This window comes from Geotrypetes seraphini, chromosome 17 (genome assembly GCF_902459505.1).
Source record: "Geotrypetes seraphini chromosome 17, aGeoSer1.1, whole genome shotgun sequence".
Lineage (NCBI taxonomy): Eukaryota > Metazoa > Chordata > Amphibia > Gymnophiona > Dermophiidae > Geotrypetes > Geotrypetes seraphini.
In genome coordinates, this window is record NC_047100.1 from 6,638,381 (window position 1) to 6,658,913 (window position 20,533).

Below are 20,533 nucleotides of genomic sequence, written 5' to 3' on the forward strand. Positions count from 1 at the left end.
TGTGAACAATTGATAATTAATTTGAGCAATCGGAAATTTGTATTAACACTTCATACATGTTTTGATATTTGGAGATTATTTCAAATAAAAAAAAAGTCGGCTCTGTCTGGCCAACACCCTTAAGCTCTACTGAAGCCGAAGCAACAGGAACAACTAGCCTTTCGTTTCCAGGAACTGAAGCCAGGGACCAGAAGAATAGCAGCCATTCAACCTACTGGAGATAGAACATACTAATTGGCCAGGAGGGGTTCCATCCAAGATATACACCTGCAAATCAGTTTTCTACCTCCACCTGCTGGTAGATATGTGCTATCTCACTTGTCTCTGGATTCATCTGCTGCCGTTGCTAAGGAAATTCCAGATTGACAAGAGATGTAGGAGAGTGTGTGGCACAGTGGTTAGAGCTACAGCCTCAGCACCCTGAGGTTGCAGGTTCAAATCTCACGTTTCTCCCTGTGACCCTGGGCATGTCATTTAATCTCCCCCATTGCTCCAGGTACATTAGATAGATTGTGAGCCCACCAAGACAGACAGACAGGGACAAAATGCTTCAGTACCTGAATGTAAACCACTTAGTGTATAAGTGGCATATAAATACTTAAATAAATAAATGTAACAAAACCAATTTATTCAGCTATAAATCTTTGATGTATTAAGATATAGTGTAACAATAAATGGATCTTTACAATTTCTTTTCTAGAACCTATTTTTTTCTATTCTACAGCAGACTTATTACCACAAGCATCAGCACCATTGCTTTAAAGTTAGGGTGATTCATGCAGACTATTTAAGCTATACAATTTCAAAGCCGAAGTCAATACTACAAAACATTTCAGTAGGCCTTATAAAAACAAGATTACCTGATCAAGGTTTTTGAAGAGAAGAATATCTTTACAGGCATCCTGAAGTCTGCATCGTTGCTCATCTGTTTTTGGATGAACCACCTGGATAGAAGATATTATATGATATAATCAGAACCTCTGTACTACATTGCTATGCATCATAATCTATAAAAATCAAACAAAATATACAAACAGGGAAAGCACAAGGAGCATGGCTCACGGAATTATTTCCTCTGTATGTAGAGAAGCGAGGAGGATTTGGAAAGAATAAATCTAATAACTGTATCTCAGACATTAGATGTCTGTCAGATTTCAAATGATAGTCTGTACATTAAGCTGTAGGGTGCCACTGTCAGAGATCAGGAGAATACAGAAGGGAGTTTGAAAGGACTGATTCCTTAACTTTCACTGGATCACTTTCTATGTTGCAGAAGCTAGAAATACTTCTCCCATAAAAATGCACCAAGCCATTTGGGGGTGGGGGGGGGGGGGGAGAAGCTTATTTCTCTGGAACTCCCATTTCAATCTGACCCATTTTCAAATGCTGTGTCTTTTCACCAGCTTTTCCCCTCATGACAAATTAGGTTCCACTTCATTAAATTTTTGGAGAGTTATTTTGTCATCAAATATTCTTGATCTCTTAAGTATACTTTCTAATAACTCTTACATTGGAAAAATGGAATAAAATACATGTTAGCTTATAAAATTGGGATGAAATATGGTCAGATTGAGTTTTACTCTAACTTCCAGGACTACCTCTATTCTATAAAAAACAGGGAAATAAAAATGAAGTTCCAACACAGTATCATATCCATGTAGAAAGGACTGGCATATATAGAAGAGTTCCACTGACATCCCTTGTGATTTTGGATATCACATTATCCTTTATTGCCTCAGCCACAAACTAATCTACTTTGAGAGAAATGTAAATTTATTTTTATTTAAGAACCATATATACTCGAATATAAGTAGAGACCCCCATTTTCCCCCCCAAAAAGGAGTAAAAATGGTTGATTCGAACATAAGTTGGGCAGCTTAATATTCAAGTGCCTTGCCCTGCCAGGCACTGCACCCAGTCTCCTTCCCTCCCTCCCCTGTCAGGCTCTGCACCCAGCCCCTTCCCTACCAGGCAATGCACACAGCCCCCTTCCCTCCCTCCCCTGCCAGGCTCTCCACCTTGTCCCCCTTCCCTGCCCTGTCCATTGTACGTCCTCTCTGCTGCGTGCCTGGAATCCCTGGTGGTCCAGAGATTGGAACAAGGTTTCCGCGCTCCTGCCCTGCGGCTACACCGGTCGCTGCTGAGTTCTGACTTCAGCTGTACTGAGCAGAAGCACGCTTTGGCATTGCTGTGCAGCGCTGAACAGCTTCCTGAACGGCTCCCGTGGATTCTCACGAGACTTGCCGCAGCCATTCCGGAAGCCACACAGCACCAAGCAGAGCATTTAAGGCCTTGCCCTCATATCAAATAGAAAAACTCCTCCATTTAAAAGTAAACAACTCTTGTTGGAGTTTTTCCTGGAAGCCATCAGGATCCTAGGGACACCCTCAGGAAGCTGCAGACACAGAAATTCTAAGCTTTCAACAGCCAGGCTATGGACTGGAGGGCCATGGACTGGAGGCTGGAATGCAGAAGAAATTCCTCGTTCTACATAAGAAGGGTCTGAAAGCAGTTCTGGCCCCACAGTTCTTTGGAGAACAACTCCAGAAAAGAGGGAACCATATCTGCTATGGCCAGTAAGGCACAATTAAGATCATGGGTCCCCAGTCCTGCTTGAGTTTCAACATACAGGAAGACTTTGGCGGTATGGGAGGATACACATGCAGAAGACCTCCCCCAAATCTATGAAGAAGGCATCCAGACTGTCATGTGACCTGAGTCTGGAGCAGTACTGTTGAGATGAATGGCAAAGATCCACAAATGGGACGTCACACTTCTGGAAGATCTCATGAGCAACTCTCATACTGAGTCCTCACCTATGTGGTTGCATTGCCCTGCTCAGCCTGTTCACAAGACTGCTATCTTTCCCTACTGAGTATGTGGCTCAGAGCACCATGCCATGATTGGTGACCCACTGCCACATCCCAATTACTTCCTGACAGAAGGGGTAGGATCTCCAAACCCCCTACAATCTGGTTGTCCGTATGAAATGAGACCAATTTGGTTCAGAAGCTGATCCCTGAAACTCTTTAGAGCAGTGTATTGCAAACTGCGAGCTACGGCACACCAATGTGCCTCGACACACTGTCGAGGAGAGTCGCCCACACCGGATGCCTGCCTGCAGGACGTGCCTCTCGTGGCGAGAGGCATGTCCTATAGGACGTCAGCTGGCACAGAAGACTCTCCTCCTCTCCCCGCACCTCCTGGATCCCTCCATAGGCAGTGTCGCAGCTAGATGGGCCTCCGTGCATGCGATGATGTCACGCATGCACATGATGTCATCATGTCAACTTCAGGGTGGGGCAGTAGATTTAGTGTGCCACTGACCGGAAAGTTTGCAACACACTGCTTTAGAGTATTCCAAATTGCCCATAACACTTTTTTCCCCAAAAAACAAGATGCACTATCTTTGAAATCACATTCTGTTTGCAATAGGTTACTCTCACAATATAATTTACTCAGTTCTTGACAGATACAGCCTACAAAGTCTGCTGCATGAAATAATTTCCATAACAATGACTGACTGAAAGGTAAAACTTTCTATTTTTAAATAGTGCATGAATTATTCATTTCATGGAAACTTGAAATGCTCACCAAGTACATAGAAAATAGTCTTTTCCACCATCAATTATTTACTTTAAAGTACTGGAATTCCATTTCTATGTATTTTAGAATATAGGTATATTTTTGCAGGATATACAGATCTTAAGAGTCTTCACATGCAGTGACCTTAATCCTATATTATATGTTTAGCTTTGAATATATGTAAAAAAAGTATGCATAATAGTGGTGTGCCAGACTCCAGTTAATATGTTAGACAGCAGAAAATCAATGCTAATCTCCTGTGGCATCAGGTCAATGAATAATTCCATTCAGCATCTTTGCTCAAACTAAAAATTTACTTCTTCCTCAGCTTTGTTTGATGATAAATAGAACATAAAAATAGCTTGCATATTTAAATAAAGATGAAGTTCATAAATAGAACAGCAGCATCTTCTGCTTAAGAGAAAATGAAAATCTACTGTGAATAGACCAACTTAAATACCTGCGAAGGGGACTTATAAACTGCCAGGACCATTACAAAATGTAATAAAGTCCATTTGAATAAATTAAATTGTAACAATTTTGAGAGACAATGATCAGTGGATTTACAATATGGAGACATTAGGTCTTTCCTGATCATTTTCTTTCCATTAGTCCTTCACACTATTCCAGAACAAGTGGGATAGTAATGTCCATTGATCAGCAGATGGAAATAGAACACAAGTAGCATATATACTCGAATATAAGTCGAGACTCCCCATTTCCCCCCAAAAAGGAGAAAAAATGGTTGACCTGAATATAAGTCGGGCAGCTTAATATTTAAGTGTCCTGCCCTGTCAGGCTCTGCACCCAACCCCCTTCCTTCCATCCCCCGTCAGGCTCTGCACCCAGCCCCCTCCCTGCTAGGCACTAAACCCAGCTCCTTTCCCTCCCCTGTCAGGCTCCACCCTGCCAGATTTATGTCAAAGTCGTTCCAAATGGCGAATCACTCACTTTTTTCCAAAAAATTCTAGATTGTACTAGATTTGAGTTACTTCAAAAACTACACACTCTCTTAGGGGCAAGAAAATCCAATACTAACACAGAGAATCCCAATGAGAATAAAAGTCTAAAGAAGAATCAGGGGAAACATTAAGATCATAATTTGACCAAAACTCAGTAGCATATATAGCCACATGATGAAACCCTTCTTGGAGACTCTCAATGCCATAGAGTTGCTTTCCAGGATACATCAGAAAGATAAAGCTAATCCAATTAGGATTTATTAATCACATATCCAGAACAGGTTCAAGGCAATTTACAAGATAAGAAGACTTGCAGAATCAAGGGGAAAAGGTACATCACATTGTAAAGGAAGGTTACACTGTTACAATAAGGGAATGAGCCTCAACACTGTTACAAGTGAGGAAGTAGATGTAACATTTTGAGGATGACTGCTACATTGTCATGGTGAGAGGGTGGGATCGTGAAGTTGAAAATAATTTATTAAACGAGTGTGTTTTCAGTCTTTTCCTGAAGATATAGTAGTTCATAAGAACAGAACTGATCATAGGAAGAGCATTCCAGGTTCTTGATGTGACATACGTGAAAAAGGTGTTAAATTTTGCTTGTACTTCACTCCCTTGGATGAGGGGATGATCAGCTGGTGGGTGGTGTTGATCCTGGTTGAGGTGAAGATGGAACTGGAGAACAGTTGGATTATCTGCTGAGGCGAGTTGGTGCTTAGTGCATGGTGCAGGAGTTTTTATGATTTGGGTTTTTATAGGCAGCCAGTGTAGTGTGCGGTAGTATGCAGACACATGGTCATACTTTAAGCCAAATATCAGCCTAATTGCAGTGTTCTGAATCAACTGGAGTTTGTACATTTGGGAAGAGGTTATTGCTCACATAGAGGGACTTGAAATAGCCGAGTTCTGCTAAGGCTAGCATTTGAACCAGAATTGCAAATTGGCTGCTATATAAGTAAGGTTTGATCAGTCTCAATTGCTTTAAGCTGTAGAAAGTTTTTTTTCGAGAGGTTGGTTACTTGTAGGAAAGCATGGAGTCAAGCAGGATTCCAAGTTTCTTGGAGGTCTTCTCCACGGTTAGTGTCACACCAGAGGGTAGGGTTAGGCCCATTTGTGCTGATTGTGTGCAACTGTGGAACCAAAGAATCTTGGTTTTGGTGTTTAGTTTTAGTTTGTTGAAGAGTGCCCAAGAGTAGTTTTTTTGATGCCTTTGAAAACTTTATGGGAGGCCTCATTAATATCAGTGTAAAGCGGGATTAAGATTATGTCATCTGTATAAGATAGTAGACATTCGCCATCGCTGAAGGTGAGGTTGCCCAAGGTGCTCATAAAACTGTTGAAGAGCACCGGTAAAAGTGGAGATCCCTGAGGTACTCCACAGACTGCTTTCCAGCTTCGGGAGAAGGTACCATGTTTCTATATACAGTATTCTCTGTTTGTCAGGAATTCCTTGAACCAGTTGAGTACAATTTCAGTCAAACCCAACTTGTTGAGTTTGCTCAGTAGGAGTTCATGATCGACATAGTCAAATGCAGCTGATATGTCAAACTGGAGGAGGATTGCTTGATGCCCCTTGCTGAGCATCTGTTTGATTTTGGTGGTTAGAGTGAGTAGCAGTAGTTCTGTGCTAAGCTGGGGGCAGATACCATTCTAAGAGGGGTATAGACAGGAGAATTTGTCTAGATAGGCTATGAGTTTCATATATACCAGTGTTTCAAGAAGTTTGGTGAGTAGAGGTATTCCAGCTATGGGTCACCGGCCATCTCTTCGGGCCCTGTGAGCCGTGTAATTGCTTGCAGTCGAGAGCCACACTTTCCCCAGCCTTGTCTGTATCAGAGTGCACCTTCCCCAACTTGCAGGCACATCCAGTAAGAAGGAGAGAATGTGAGAGAGATGCCTGAAAAGAGGAAATGCCCTGCTAGCCACACCATGAATCAATTACTCTCCAGACCCTGGCATACGCCGCAGACTTAGACCTCATTGAGAATCTGATGTACCCTGTTGAAATCCAGAAGCGGCCTGACCGATCCCCAGATGTTTGGCATCACAAACGAAATGTTATACCTCTCCGGGCTCCATTTATCCCGAAGCACAGGAACTGCCACCAATGCCACTGTGGTTGCTCCTGAACACAGGAACTCCAACAAATATTGATGACTGGAGAGGAGAATGCCAAGTTGTAACCATATCGAAGAACATCCAAGCCCCGAAGTCATCGTAGCCCCCTCCACCAGGCAGAATGACAAGTTGTCCTCCCCTGGAGCTGGTGGAGAGAGACGAGACCCCCTCCTAATTGAAACGTTCCTTTCTTGTCCCGCCTGTGATCATCAAATATATAACATGTCAAAATCATTCAGAACTGTGGGTATGAAAAAGAAAGAAGAGCAAGAACAAGTACTGATATACTGACTCAGTAGTTCAGTATCTCAGCTCATAGTTAACTGTTTTAAACCACATTTCTATTTCAATATTACTATTTTAAAAAACAGATTTTCAATAATTCTGCTTTCAACAATAACACTTTTATACAAAGACATTTCTCTCTTCCTCTTATTTGTAGCACATTTGTCTGAGAAATAGATATTTATGGCATATAAAGAAAATGAATGTTTAAAAGTGTAACTTAAGACAGTACACTTCTCCCTTCGTATTCTCTGTGATAGGGGATAAACAGAACTGCAAATACTGAAAAACCGTGAATAACTTTTTTATATGTTATTTGCTATTTTCTATTAAAAACCATCGTGAATATGATGAAACCACGAATAACATGGTGGGAGACCTGGCCTGTTTCTGAAGGAGAGGCAAAACACGGTGAACAAAGTGCTGGGAATCAGCGATTTTCTCTGTAAACACTTGGAATCAGTGATTTCTCTATGCAAGCTGATGTAATTTGGGGGGAGGAGCCAGCAAGCTAAACACCGTGAATGCTGAGGGAGAAGTGTATTCTCTTTACCAACAGCTTTGTTGGTTCACAACTAATTTAAATTTATGGCATGGATCTTGGGTTTCATTCTTACCCTTGGTTCTGTCTCGTCCTCCTCTTCATCTGGGTTAAAGGCTTCAGCACAAACTAAAGAGAAGTAAAAACAGCAACTAAAAAATTATAAAGATTTAAACTAACTTAAAGTCACATGTTCAGATTTGACCAATCAATTTATATATTTTTAATTCATTTTCTCTCCCATTGTCCCCAAAGAACTCAGAACGGGTTACACATTAAACATACATAATATACAGTTAACAGGTTACAATTTGCGTTGGATTTGCTATAATTTCAGTACAAGTTCACGATGCAAGTTTTTATCCTAGGGGTCTAACGCTAATATACAGTTTACATAGATATCCTTACAGTGCAAGTTTTCCACTCAATCTCACTTTGACAGACAACTTAATTATAGGAAACAGAAGTGGATTAATTTTGTGAATATGGCAACAGCATTCAGTCTCACTGCTGAGATTGAATGGATGACTGGTTTAATTCCACATGTCACCAAGACACTGCACACTTGCAAAACAACAATGTCATTAAATACCACTAGTTCCTTCATTTGCTTGTGACCATCTTTGTGTTTAACATGAACCCTACCCCTCTCAACCCAGGATAGGCTGCTCTTAAATATTCCAGTAATAGGTTACTAACACCTAGACTACTATTTATCATTTCCATAGCACTGAAAGGTGTATGCAGTGCTGTACATTTAACATTCAATAAATGGTCCCTGCTCAGCAGAGCTTATAATTTAATTTGGACACCAGGACATGTCAGGTTATTGAGTTTCTGTCAGAAGGAATAATACAATGGGTATAGGTATCTGACAGTGATTGTGAGTTAAGAGTTGAAAGTAGCTTCAAGTAGCTTCAAAACAGTGGGCTTTTAGCTTGGATTTGAATACTACTAGAGAAACTCTGGCAGCTTGTTTCAGGCATACAGAGTGGCAAGAAAGAAGGGAAGGAGTCTTGAGTTTGCGGTGGAGGAGAAGGGCGCAGATAAGAGCAACTTATCCAATGAATGGAGTTTTTAAGGGAAGGAGCATAGGGGGAGATAAGTGAGGAGAGATATTGAGGGGCTACAGAGTGAATGCACTTGTAAATCAGCAAGAGGAGTTTGAACTGTATTCGGAAGTGGAAGGGGAGCCAGTGAAGTGACTTGAAGAGAGGAGTAATATGAGCGTGGTGGCTCTCACAGAATATGAGTTGTGCAGTAGCATTTTGAAAGGATTGAAGGGGAGAGAGACAGATGTGTGGGAGATCTGAGAGAAGTACATTGCACTAGTCTAAGCAAGAGGTAATGAGAGCTCTACAACACCATTCAGAGAGAGACATTTTTTTCTAAAGAGTACAACTATGCCCTATTTAAGAGTTTCTTCTAAGTAAGAAGGTAAAGCCCAAACACCATAATGAAATATTTTGTCCTTTGATAAATGGAACACATCTCGTTAAATACACACTTATAGTATCAATCCAAACTATCTTTCAGAATTCTAATTTGTTTAGTTGATGACTGAGATTCTGCCATATTTTAAGTGGGCTGCTGTACTGAATACTTCCAAACTATTAGTAGAAAGGCAGCACTGGAAGTGCCAAGATGTGAAATGTTGCCTACGCAGAGGTACCCTAGCAATGTGCTCTACGACGTCACAAATATGAAATTAGCAAAAGAAACTGTCTGAACCAGGAAATTCTGCAGTAGACTATCCCGACAGAATTCAAAGGTTCAAGCTTATTTTTCTTAAACATATGGCTAACGTAGGGCAACCAACTTCAAAGTTTTTGAGAAAATGCTCAAAAAATACAAAAGAAATTATTGTATGCTAACAATTTGTAGGCTTATACAGCAATAGCTTGTATTTGTTCTACAAACTTATCTTAATTAGACCTATGCATAGGTCGCAAACTTCTCTTCCTTCTTTTCTATGCTTCTTTTTGCTTTTATATCTTTTTTTTTGTATTACCCACCAGATGCTTTTTTCTCTAAATGGTTTCTTCTCTTTCTTTAAAGATTATAGTTCATCCCCCTCACCTTCTGTACCAGTTATTTATTTGTACGTAGATACTTTGTATTTAATTGTATAAAACTGTTTTGTTTTGTCCCCTATTTTTAAAATGTTTTACGCATTGAAGTATCTGACATTGCATGTACAACAAACCTTAATAAAACTTGAAACTTAATGAATTCACATTCATGGATGACATGATTCCCAAACCTGGAGTTCTAGAACTCAAAATCATGCTGTACTTCAAGGAAAATGCCAATTTTTAGCAATTCACTACAACTCCCCGTTCCTTTAACAGACTTAGAGACCTAGTGAATGCATTTGGTTCGATTCTCTAAAAGGTAGCAGATGGGTTTTAGAGAAAGAAACTGAAAGTTATTATCCTTTCTCCAATAATTCATGATGCAGGTTAATGAGACAAAAAAATATCACATCCGGAAAACAAAACAGAAGTTAATATACAACCAAAAATTCAAAACAAACACAAGCCCACTACACATTTTATCACTATACCTAAAGGCTGACTTTACCCTAAGAAATTCTTCAACTAAATATAAGTAAAGTCCCACAACAATAGAATCCAAAATAAAAACTAATATGAACATTCAAGGAGGAAAAGACTTCAATAGGAACCCACATGGATTATCTATGTAACTCTCCATGGGAATTTTAGTGTCCTATCACTAATCAGAAAAACCTCCTCAAAAAAACGATGTCCTTTGACTTAATTGTTATATTGCTTAGTCAACTAATTAAGTTAAGAAGTATATTCAATCCCAATCCCATATAAAACTAATATATACCTCAACAAAAATTTGTTGTGATACTGCTTATTCGTACAGATTTATATTCACATTCGACCCTATAAAATAATGGTAAACAGCATAGTTTTTGTAGAAAGGTGTGATTTGGTCACTCTGCTTGAAGCTCTCTCATCACTCTGAATTAGTAGGAGCATGTGCAAACTTTTTGGCTTGACTAATGTACAGAGCATTACAGTAGCCCAGTGGTGATGTTATCATGGCATGGATTACTGTGGTCAGACTATTTTGTAATTGCGAAAGGTGACAGAAAGAGCAAGATTAGCCTCTTAGTTTTCCATGGGCCTACAAGTATGGGAAAGGGATTGGGACTTGTATACCGCCTTTTTGTAGTTATGTAACCACACTCAAAACAATTTATGTACAGGCACTTCAAGCATTTGCTCTATCTGTCCTGGTGGGCACACAATCTGTCTAATGTGCTTTGAGTATGTAGCACAAAAAAACAAGAAGGGAGACCCAATGATCCACAGTAAAAACAATCCAAAGATTAAAAACAACAGACTGTGGATGTGGATGTTCTGAAAGATGATTTTTATTCGCTCTTCACAATATAAATACAAATAAAAGTCTGAATTAATAATACACGTATGAAACACGGTACATGTTTCGGCAAAACCACCTTCCTCAGGGGTCCGGATGATGTAGGGTACAAAGATAAAAATATGAACAAACAATGTACGCGCCACTCTGCTTGTTTCAAGCCATTTTCAGGTTTTATGCTCAAAGACACATACATTGTTTGTTCATATTTTTATCTTTATACCCTACATCATCCGGACCCCTGAGGAAGGCGGTTTCGCCGAAACATGGACCATGTTTCATACGTGTATTATTAATTCAGACTTTTATTTGTATTTTTATTGTGAAGAGCGAATAAAAATCATCTTTCAGAACAATCTGTTGTTTTTATCTTTGGTTCGAGTATGTAGGCCAGACAGACCTTGTGGGACTCTGATGGGATATGTCTACCTCATGTGGTAGAAACTGCAAGATGTCCTCAGTACATCCCACTTTTGCATGTGGCTGGCAACTCCCAGAGGAGAAAATTACTCTGCAAAAAGGATTAATGCATAATATGTAAATGTTATGTTTAAAAAGTAAAATTTAAGAAGTACCTGAAACTCTTCTATTTAATCTGTTGATAACTGGTGCTGTAAAAAAAAAATATATTTAGTTTATATAATATAAACATAAAGTAGTAGATATGCTCCACTTGAATATACAAAAATAAAGTTCAATCACCAAGTTGTGGGAAAATATCTTTTCACATAACTCTAAGCCACCTTACTGAGCAGACTAGATTTATCTGCTATCATTTACAACATTACATGTACGATTAGCTTTCAAGAGTCAAGGAGCAAAGCACATTAATCACAAAAGTATCAAGGAAGGAAATATTTGGCAATCTTTTTCCTCCAATTTCTTTATGATGGTTTTCAGAACAATATTTTCTTTGACCAAAAGGATAAAAGTGGCTCCTGATAAGCTCTGCACAAATGGAGGGATATCACCTGCCAGTAAGAGAAAAGAAATGTTAACAGCACTTTAGTGTTAAGCAAATCATTTCTATTACTGTTGGTTCATCTTACCTTTAATAGCAGCTCAAATCCCAGCTGTTCCATTATAACCACATGTAGCTACAATTAGAGAATGGCATAGGGATGGAGACATACGGGTAACCACAAGGTCAGAGATAGAGACAGAGCCCATGGGGATACAACAGGGGCAAACTGTCCCTGTGTTACTCTCTAAAATTTTTGCTTGAAAAATGCTAGTATCAATATGTAAAAACATATCTTAGACAACTGGCAACTGAACACAAAAGTGATAAACTGCAGAAACTGCTTTTGGATTTAAATTTAGTGTCTTGTCTGCCCTTGATGTGGCAACTAGAGTTTTGCCTGCTGATCAGACTCCTACCATCATCACATGCTGTTGCTCAAGCATCTTACTGTTACTGCAACAGATTCATCCACGGTTGCTTGCATTAAGAAGCATTTCCAACACTTAATTGCCATTTATTTTTCAGTTCATTCACTATACAATGTTGGCTCTCTTCTACACGGTCTGAGAGACAATCCTAATTATCTTTCCAGATGATGTAAAAACACAGGCAACTGAATTTTTGAGGTTATATTAAAATGGAAGGCTCAAGTCCATCAACAACTCAGGGTCCTCTACAATACACATTCCTAGAAAGTGACACATCTGTGGAAAAGCACCTCTCCAAAAGAATGAAAATGGATGTTAGTTTTCCGAGCAACCTTTATGGAATAATGCCTCATTTGAGGGTTATTAATGAATTGGACAGTTCTTCCTCACTACCCTAGTGTTTGAATGTAGGTCCGTACTTTTTAACAGAGTTTTAAGTCAGACTTTGATGTTATTTAATATCCCTTGTTTTTATGTGTTTTTATGTAATTTTATATTGTAAACCACTTAGAAACCTGAATAAGCGGTTCAAACAAATCTTTTAATAAACTTGAAAACTTGATATTTCTTCCCCACTAGGGCAAAGTGGGTTGTGTTTTGTCCCCCTGGACATTTTAACAGGTTCCTTGAGGTCGGACAGTATTGGGATTGGAAGGGTAGAGGATAGTAGCGGGAATAGTAGTTGCTCATTGTTATTATTGTTTTTGTTTTTATAAACAATTGTACAGATTAAATTTTTTTATACTTTAATAAAAATAGTTAAATATAAAATTATAATGTTTGAGGCTTGTGCAGATGGGGACAAAGCCTGCAGAGATGGGGTGGGAACGGACACACAGTCCACAGGGACGGACAGGGAGAAACTTTGTAGTTAGAGAATGACATGAGGGACAATCAATCACGATGGGGCAAAACTCAAAACAATGATGAAAAAATTAATTTCCATTTCTGTTTGCCCTTCTTTATGTCATTTGAATTCTATACTATCTTGCATCAACCTATTACTTCTTTTCTTTGTTGCCATAAAAGTTTCTTCTAACAAACTTTCACCTAAGAATCAATTGTATCAGTCTCTGCCTCCATCTTCTGACAGGGAGAGAAAAATCCATCAATCTGAATTGATCTAGCTGGATAAGGAAGCCGAGTATTTTTAATATAGCTTTCTTATTCCCAGAAAACCCAAAGTGTGTTATTTTATAGTGTGGTTACTCTTAGCAAATCCATTTAGTGGCATAATTTAGTATATACTAAATGAGACATTCTTTGCAAGACCTAATCTAAAAAAGCCTTCAGTGCTCTGGGTTGTGAAGGCTATGCAGCTGGAACACCTCCAAAGTGCCAAGTCAAAACAAACACTTTCAAATATTTTCCCCGATATATCCTTCACACTAGAACAGACTTATGAAGGGCATAGCTAACTCACTATAAACCATATTTACCACTAGTGTTTGTGAGTGCAGGCCAGACAAAACAATGCAAAATGTTTAAGGAATGCAGCTAAAAGTTCAAGTCTGACCTTCATGTAATGTGTGTACACCATAACCATTAGTTCAATGAAGTTGTTCAGACAGTAAGACTAAGGGAGTCCTTTTACTAAGGTGCAATAAATCGGTTAGCGTGCCTTAGTAAAAAGGACCCTTAATTTAGACATACACTCTTGTATACTAACTTAAGAGTCATATAATTTTCTTCACAGCAATTAGATTCTTCAGTTTTTTAACCTGTATTACTCATTTAGATGCTATAGTTTTAAATTCCTCTGGTTAGCTTTTAGGGGCTTAAATTTTCAGCTTACATATTGGTCAATTGCATTCCTGCTAGAATGCTAAACTCTTCCCAATAATTTTATTATAGATTACTGGTCCAAAATAAAGTTGGCTTCAACTAGAAAGAGTGTTTTCATATATTGTATACCCAACCTTTGGAGTGCTGCATTTTGTGAAACAAGAAAAGCTTTGTTATTTAGCCTAGCTTTTGCTTGGGTAAGGTGTTATCTAAATTAGCTTTGTTAGGTTTTATTGTATTTATAAAGGATGTTTATATTTTAACACTTTGGGAGGGTTATAGTAATCAATTCAATAAATAATTAAAGCAAGTGAACTCAGTTGCGTTTAATGTTTGATGCAACAGCTCTACAGCATTCAAAATTAAAATGAGAAAAGCATGTATAAGTGATATGGGGGAACTCCTTCCAACCCCTCTACTTGTGTACACATGAGAACATTTGCATCCAATCTGAATTTGTATCTGTCTTGCGCAGGGGTCCCCAAAGTCCCTTCTTGAGGGCCGAATCCAGTCGGGTTTTCAGGATTTCCCCAATGAATATGCATGAGATCTATGTGCATGCACTGCATTCAATGCATATTCATTGGGGAAATCCTGAAAACCCGACTGGATTCGGCCCCCCCTGGTCTTGTGTTATGTGTGACTGTTTTGTATGTTTACCCACTTTGAGTGTATATCTTTATTTGGTTTATGTATGTTTGGGCTATGTCAGGATGTGTTTGTCTATATGGGCACGTGTGTGTTGTGTACATGATCTGTATTTGTATGGATGTTTACATGTGTGTATAACTAATACTCTCTTTTGTAAGGATTCAATTCTCTTTCAGGTATAAAGAAAAAGTGGATAAAAAGTCCTCAGTGCTATGTTCAATTCAAGTAAACCTGAAGTAGTCAAACAAGCACACCCTAATCATAGGTCAAAAAACCTCCATTTCTATCGCATATACTTTCATAAAGACAGTGATTTGAATCCAAATACAGAAAAAATGGTCAACCAGACTCTCAAATGAAGTGGTGTGGCAATATGTAAATGCAAAAAAACAAACAAAAAACACACAACCAACATCAGCAAGAATGCTGGAAAACTGAAGAGTCCTACACAGACTTTGATCAAACAAAAAACCACTTAGAAGACTGATAGGCGGTATACAAATTTTTATTAAACTTGAAACTTCTTTGGTTATGCAGTCCAGAAATTGATTTTATGTTGTTATCCTCTTGAGTAAAGGCTAGAGTAGTTTCCCCTGAAGAAATTTGCTGAACAGCCACATGGTCCTCCCTCCTTACTTTCACAAAGTTTTATAGGGTGGACATAGCAACCAAATTAGATTCCTCTGAAAAAGGAGCACCAGACCTTATACCAGTGATGCCACTGGAAAAAGTCAGTTTCTATAATTATCTACTGGTAGGAAGGGGATACAATCCAATCACACAAGATTGTGCAGCTGGATGCAAAGGAAGGTACAAATGAAATGTACGGCATACAGTATTTATATGTTTTAACTTAAAATGTACAATAAAATGTTATGTTAGAATACAGTAGCATTAGCTTACCTTAATAATTACTCACGATGTTGTGGGTGTAAAGTTATTTTTGGTTGCTTGGCAAAACTATCTCTGGATGGAAATTATGCACATACTGATTTAATTTTAGAACACTTAAAGATTCAGCAAATAATTTATATACAACTTCATTCTGTTCATTAGAATACCATTACGAATGGTAATACTATTATTTTTTTCCTTCAGATCAGAATTGAGCAACTCTTGAAAGTATTACTATTTGAAAGGATAAACATATATATATTTTTTTTTGGTAAGACAGCCAACCCAAATTAAGAGATTTCCAGTTTGAAGGGTTACTAAAGCTAGGAGTGTACACCTCTGAAAATAGATTGACCCCCTCCCCCCAAAAAGCCTTACTGTTTCTATGCTGCTCTGCAAATCTCCTCAGTAGAGGCCAGGAGTGGGATCGCGGCAGAGGGAACATGCTGCGGACGAAGGATGACAGCAGCCTGTTAGGATCGCTACAGCACTGGCGATCCTCTTCAGGCTGCCCTAATTAGCTGAAAGTAAGACCGGGAGGCCAGGGGGGAAGCCGGAGGACGCTACAAAGGCCTAGCAGCACTTCCTGACTGACCCTCCCCTCCAATCAGGAGTGGCAGCAGACGGCCAGCAAGAGACAGCGCTGCCGCTCCTGCTTTAGGAGACCTGAAGGCATGGGGAGGAGGGTTGGTCAACGAATCGGCGAACCCAATTTTTTTTTAAACAAATCGATTCACCAAAGTGAATTGATTCAAATCAGCGAATTGGAAGTCGAGGCCAGCCCCAAGGCCAAGGCCTTATCCGCAGACTGTTCCATAGTGCCAAACAGTTGAAGAATTTTAGCACAGCGTCTGCGAAGGGCTTGAGGTTGAAGGGTAGCACAGTGTGGACAAGTGTCAGAACAATGTTCTGGTCCCAGGCAGACAATACACCAACGATGAGGGTTGGTGACTGAAATGACCCAGCTGCACTTGCTACACTTTTTAAAACCGGTAAGAGGCCGGGACATAGAAAAAATAGAAACCGGCGAATGAACGAGGTTCGACGGCAGGGCCTAAGCCCAATACGGAGGAAAAGTTTTGGTTTTATTACAAGTAAAACTTACAAGAAGCACCGGCACAGCGACTTCAAGAAAATCACAAAGCCACGTTGCGAGAAGGCAACGAAGAAACTGCAGAGCTGAAGTATATGGGACTTCTCTGCTCTGCAGAAAATGTTGAACTGAGGTACCTCACAGGAGGCGCGCAGCCTAACTCGGGCAGGAGGGCACTCGCGCATGCGCAGTGCAGCACTCATAAGCTCTTAAAAGATCTTCAAGCAAGTCTGCTTGCGAGGCTGTCCGCTGCAGGGCTCCGTTGGCGACGTCACCTACATGTTGAGAATATGCTGCCTGCTTGTTCTGGGATAACAGATAACATCATGGTAATTTGCAACCAATATTCAGCAAAGATATAAAAAAGAACTAGCTGACAAATGACAAAAAAAAAAAAGAGAAAGAATGAAAATGAGTGCGTTTCTTAAGAGTAGCACAGCGGGTGCAGGTGTCAGCCCGATGCTCTGGACCCAAACACTGAAGGCACCAATTGTGTGGGTCAGTTAGAGAGATCGGGCGTGCACACCGCTGGCACTTCTTGAAGCCCGGTTGGGGGGGGCATGAAGGGAAACACGGCCTCCGCGAAATCAAACCCGGAGGCTTGTATGATTACAAAAGGCCCCGCCGGGGCTGGCTGGAAAAAACAAAAGGAAAAAACACGAGGTTTTTTTTTTGTAGAGAAATTAAAGTCGAAAGAAAAAAGAGATCAAAAAGGGATCAAAAATCGCGAGCGGGAAGGCAAAAAGAGTTTTCAACGGCCGTTGAAAGCACATGCGTCTTCTTCGCTCTGCGGAAACGAAGAAACTGGAGACCACGCACTCCTCCGTCGGGCGGGAAGGCACTCGCGCATGCGCGGTGCGGCCAACTAGAACTTTCTAGTTAAAAAGGTCCGTACCGGGGCTCCGTCGGTGACATCACCCATACGTTAAGAATATGCTGCCTGCTTGTCCTGGGATAAGCTTACTATATGTTCACTGAACAAGATATTAAGAATCAATGAAGAAATAAGCTCAATAGGAGTGAAAATGTAAAAAGCCAATCCTATCTAGCAAAAAATAGCAAAAAGAAAATACTATAGTGCCTGGTTCAATGAAAGGACACAGTTAAACTACCAACTGGTGAAATGCACCAAAGGATCCCCAATTGCTGCAAATAAAGCACTCTTATCTGGTCTTAATTATATTCTTGGCTGACAAAGGAAAGGCCCTCTGCTCTGCTTCCATGAAGAAAACAGCTGCTGTTTCAGGGGTTTCTAGGTTCTTTGCTCTTATTTCAAGTAATCTAGACTGCAATTTCTACTACTGACTGCATAGGATCAAGGCCAGTGGCAGACAAATGCCACTTTTCAAAGCCATAGGATCAGTAATTTATGTATTGTTTATATTATATATTTTTTATATTTTTATCTTAAATTATTCATCAATCAAGTTTTACTTAGCTTTATAGTTACTTCACTCGAATTGGAAGCGCCTCTACTTTCCAAAGCCAAGGACATGATATACATTAAACTTACAAAATTGTGTTTATGGATTACATTTTCACTTTTTTTTAATGTTACATTTGATCTGTTCATAAAAATATATAAAAATACAGCAGCTAAACTGACATAATAAACATGGTAAGAGTTTTACCACTGTAGGTAAGAAGACTTCACTGGAAAGAAATCAAAACCCTGCTTTTCAAAAAATTCATCCAAATATCTTAACCCCTCCTCTTTTACCTCCAGAAGATTCACCTACCTTCAGATAACCTTCCCCCAAATTACCCACCTTAACACCGTCCAATTAAACACATACCATAAATAGATTGTAACCTACCCTCTCTAACTGCATTCCATATGTATTTTTCATACAGTTCTTCACTGTCAGTTTAATTTCCATCCTATAAATTCACATAGAATTTTTCTTTTTTCAACCATCTTTATTTTCTCTTCTTTATTAATTTCCAGGTACTTTAGTTAGATTGTGAGCCTTCGGGACAGTAAGGGAATTTTTAAGTACCTTCTTACTTCTCATTTATAATCTTAATGTATATTTCTTCAAACCGCTTAGAACCTAACGGATGTAGCGGTATATAAGAAATAAATTACATTACATTACATTACTGGCTGCAGATGGAGAACAGGGTTCAAAACTGCATGTCTAAGATCTTGCAAGGACATGCTCCATTACATTTATGTCATCTAATTAATCATCCACAACCTGTTAAGATTGTCTCAGTTTTCAGAAAATTGAAAGCCACACTACCCTAACATAAAGACCTTAAAGAAACAAAAAGCAGCTAGCGAAAACATTTTATCAGGTGACAATTCTTTACTATCTACTTCAAAACTGGAAACTAAATTATAGGGTTTCTAGAAATACTGTAAGTTGAAAACTTTCTTAATCTAGGAAATTGTTTTAATAGTTCATTACTTTTGATAGGATGCATTTTTGGGGATAATTCCCATTACTGTTTTGATTAATCTTTTGCAATATGTATCATATTTGTAATAAGTATACTTAAGAGAGAGCTCTACTGTATTTCCTAGAAATGTTCTAATTTAAATCTTTTGTAATCTGCATTAGATCACAATGGTAATTTGCAGAATAGAAATTAATATTTGTATAGAAAATAGATTACAATAAAAGAACCCCATAATCACTTATAAAAATATGCACGTTTTAAAATCCAGCCCTCCATCTTCTGCAATTTTAGCAAGCTGCTTCCGATTCTAATGATTCTATGACAGTTGGAAAATTGGGAGCTGCCACTGCAGGAATGTAACTCCAAATATGGTTCTGCAGTGATTTCAAACCTTAAATAATAGTTTCCACTATCACTGTGTAACATTAAAATAGATGCAGTTTGGAAAGTCTCACCCTCATATGGTGAATGATACCGAGGTTCACTCACAGCAACTGTATTTAACAAAATGTGATTTAATTGTTCTTTAAAAAAAGATGTGTTTATTCGGGTCTTCTCAGGCTTGTAGCCTGGTTCTCAATGATTTACAATGTGAATGAAGGACCTTCTGACTACTTTTTACTGTGAAATAAAAATATTTCTCATGTATATGATTAGGGATGGGTGGTATGGTTATAGTAACAGACAAAAAACACTCAAATACAAGCAGAATATAAAAAAATAAAGTATAGCCACCAACAGATATTCTAAAATTATAGCTCCTTCCCAGAGACTTGGATAGAGCGGGTGACAAAAATTACGGAGAAAAGACCTCAGTGTTTCCAGAGAACAAACTCCGGAAACTACTATGGCAAATGCAAATTTGTCATAGGTAAAGCATCCGCGGTCAGAGAAAAACTCCATTTAAATTTAATAAATATAATTCATAAATTTCAAAATTTTCAAAGTCTTCAAAATAGTTTAAATAGAATCAAAAACCTGCACTTATCTTAGGCATCCTCTGGTGTAGGCAAGATCACCGCAGCGCAGTGAGAAAGCTCCCGGTGCTACTTTCTTTCAACATAACTTTGCACTGGAAGTGATCGTAGTATTCCCGACAGTCCCTGTTTCGCGGTCAAGCTGCATTAGGGGAATTTCTTTACATAATGAGATCTTTGAAGCAGGAGCTTGTTATGTAAAGAAATTCCCCTGATGCAGCTTGACCGCGAAACAGGGCTTGTTGGCACCGGGAGCTTTCTCACTGCGCTGCGGTGATCTTGCCTACACCAGAGGATACCAGAGGAAAGATAAAATGTTTATGCAAATGTTTTATTGTGAATTTGATTGTAAAGAATGTCTTTTTGTATCATATTGTTGTATATTTGTTTGATTCCTTCAATAAAATGTTATAACATAAATGAG

The 20,533-nt window shown here is 39.0% G+C and overlaps 1 protein-coding gene across 1 annotated transcript in view; it reads right to left on the reverse strand.

The window, feature by feature from the left end:
- The window catches only part of PRKAR2A (protein kinase cAMP-dependent type II regulatory subunit alpha), a 64,526-nt gene that overhangs the window by 31,094 nt on the left and 12,899 nt on the right, over positions 1–20,533 (reverse strand). Inside the window, exons 2-4 of the mRNA XM_033925991.1 lie at positions 11,487–11,522; positions 7,571–7,623; positions 861–944 (exon numbers count right to left, since the gene is read on the reverse strand). Coding sequence (XP_033781882.1) covers positions 861–944; positions 7,571–7,623; positions 11,487–11,522 — 173 coding nt within the window. The remainder of the gene's footprint in view (positions 1–860; positions 945–7,570; positions 7,624–11,486; positions 11,523–20,533) is intronic.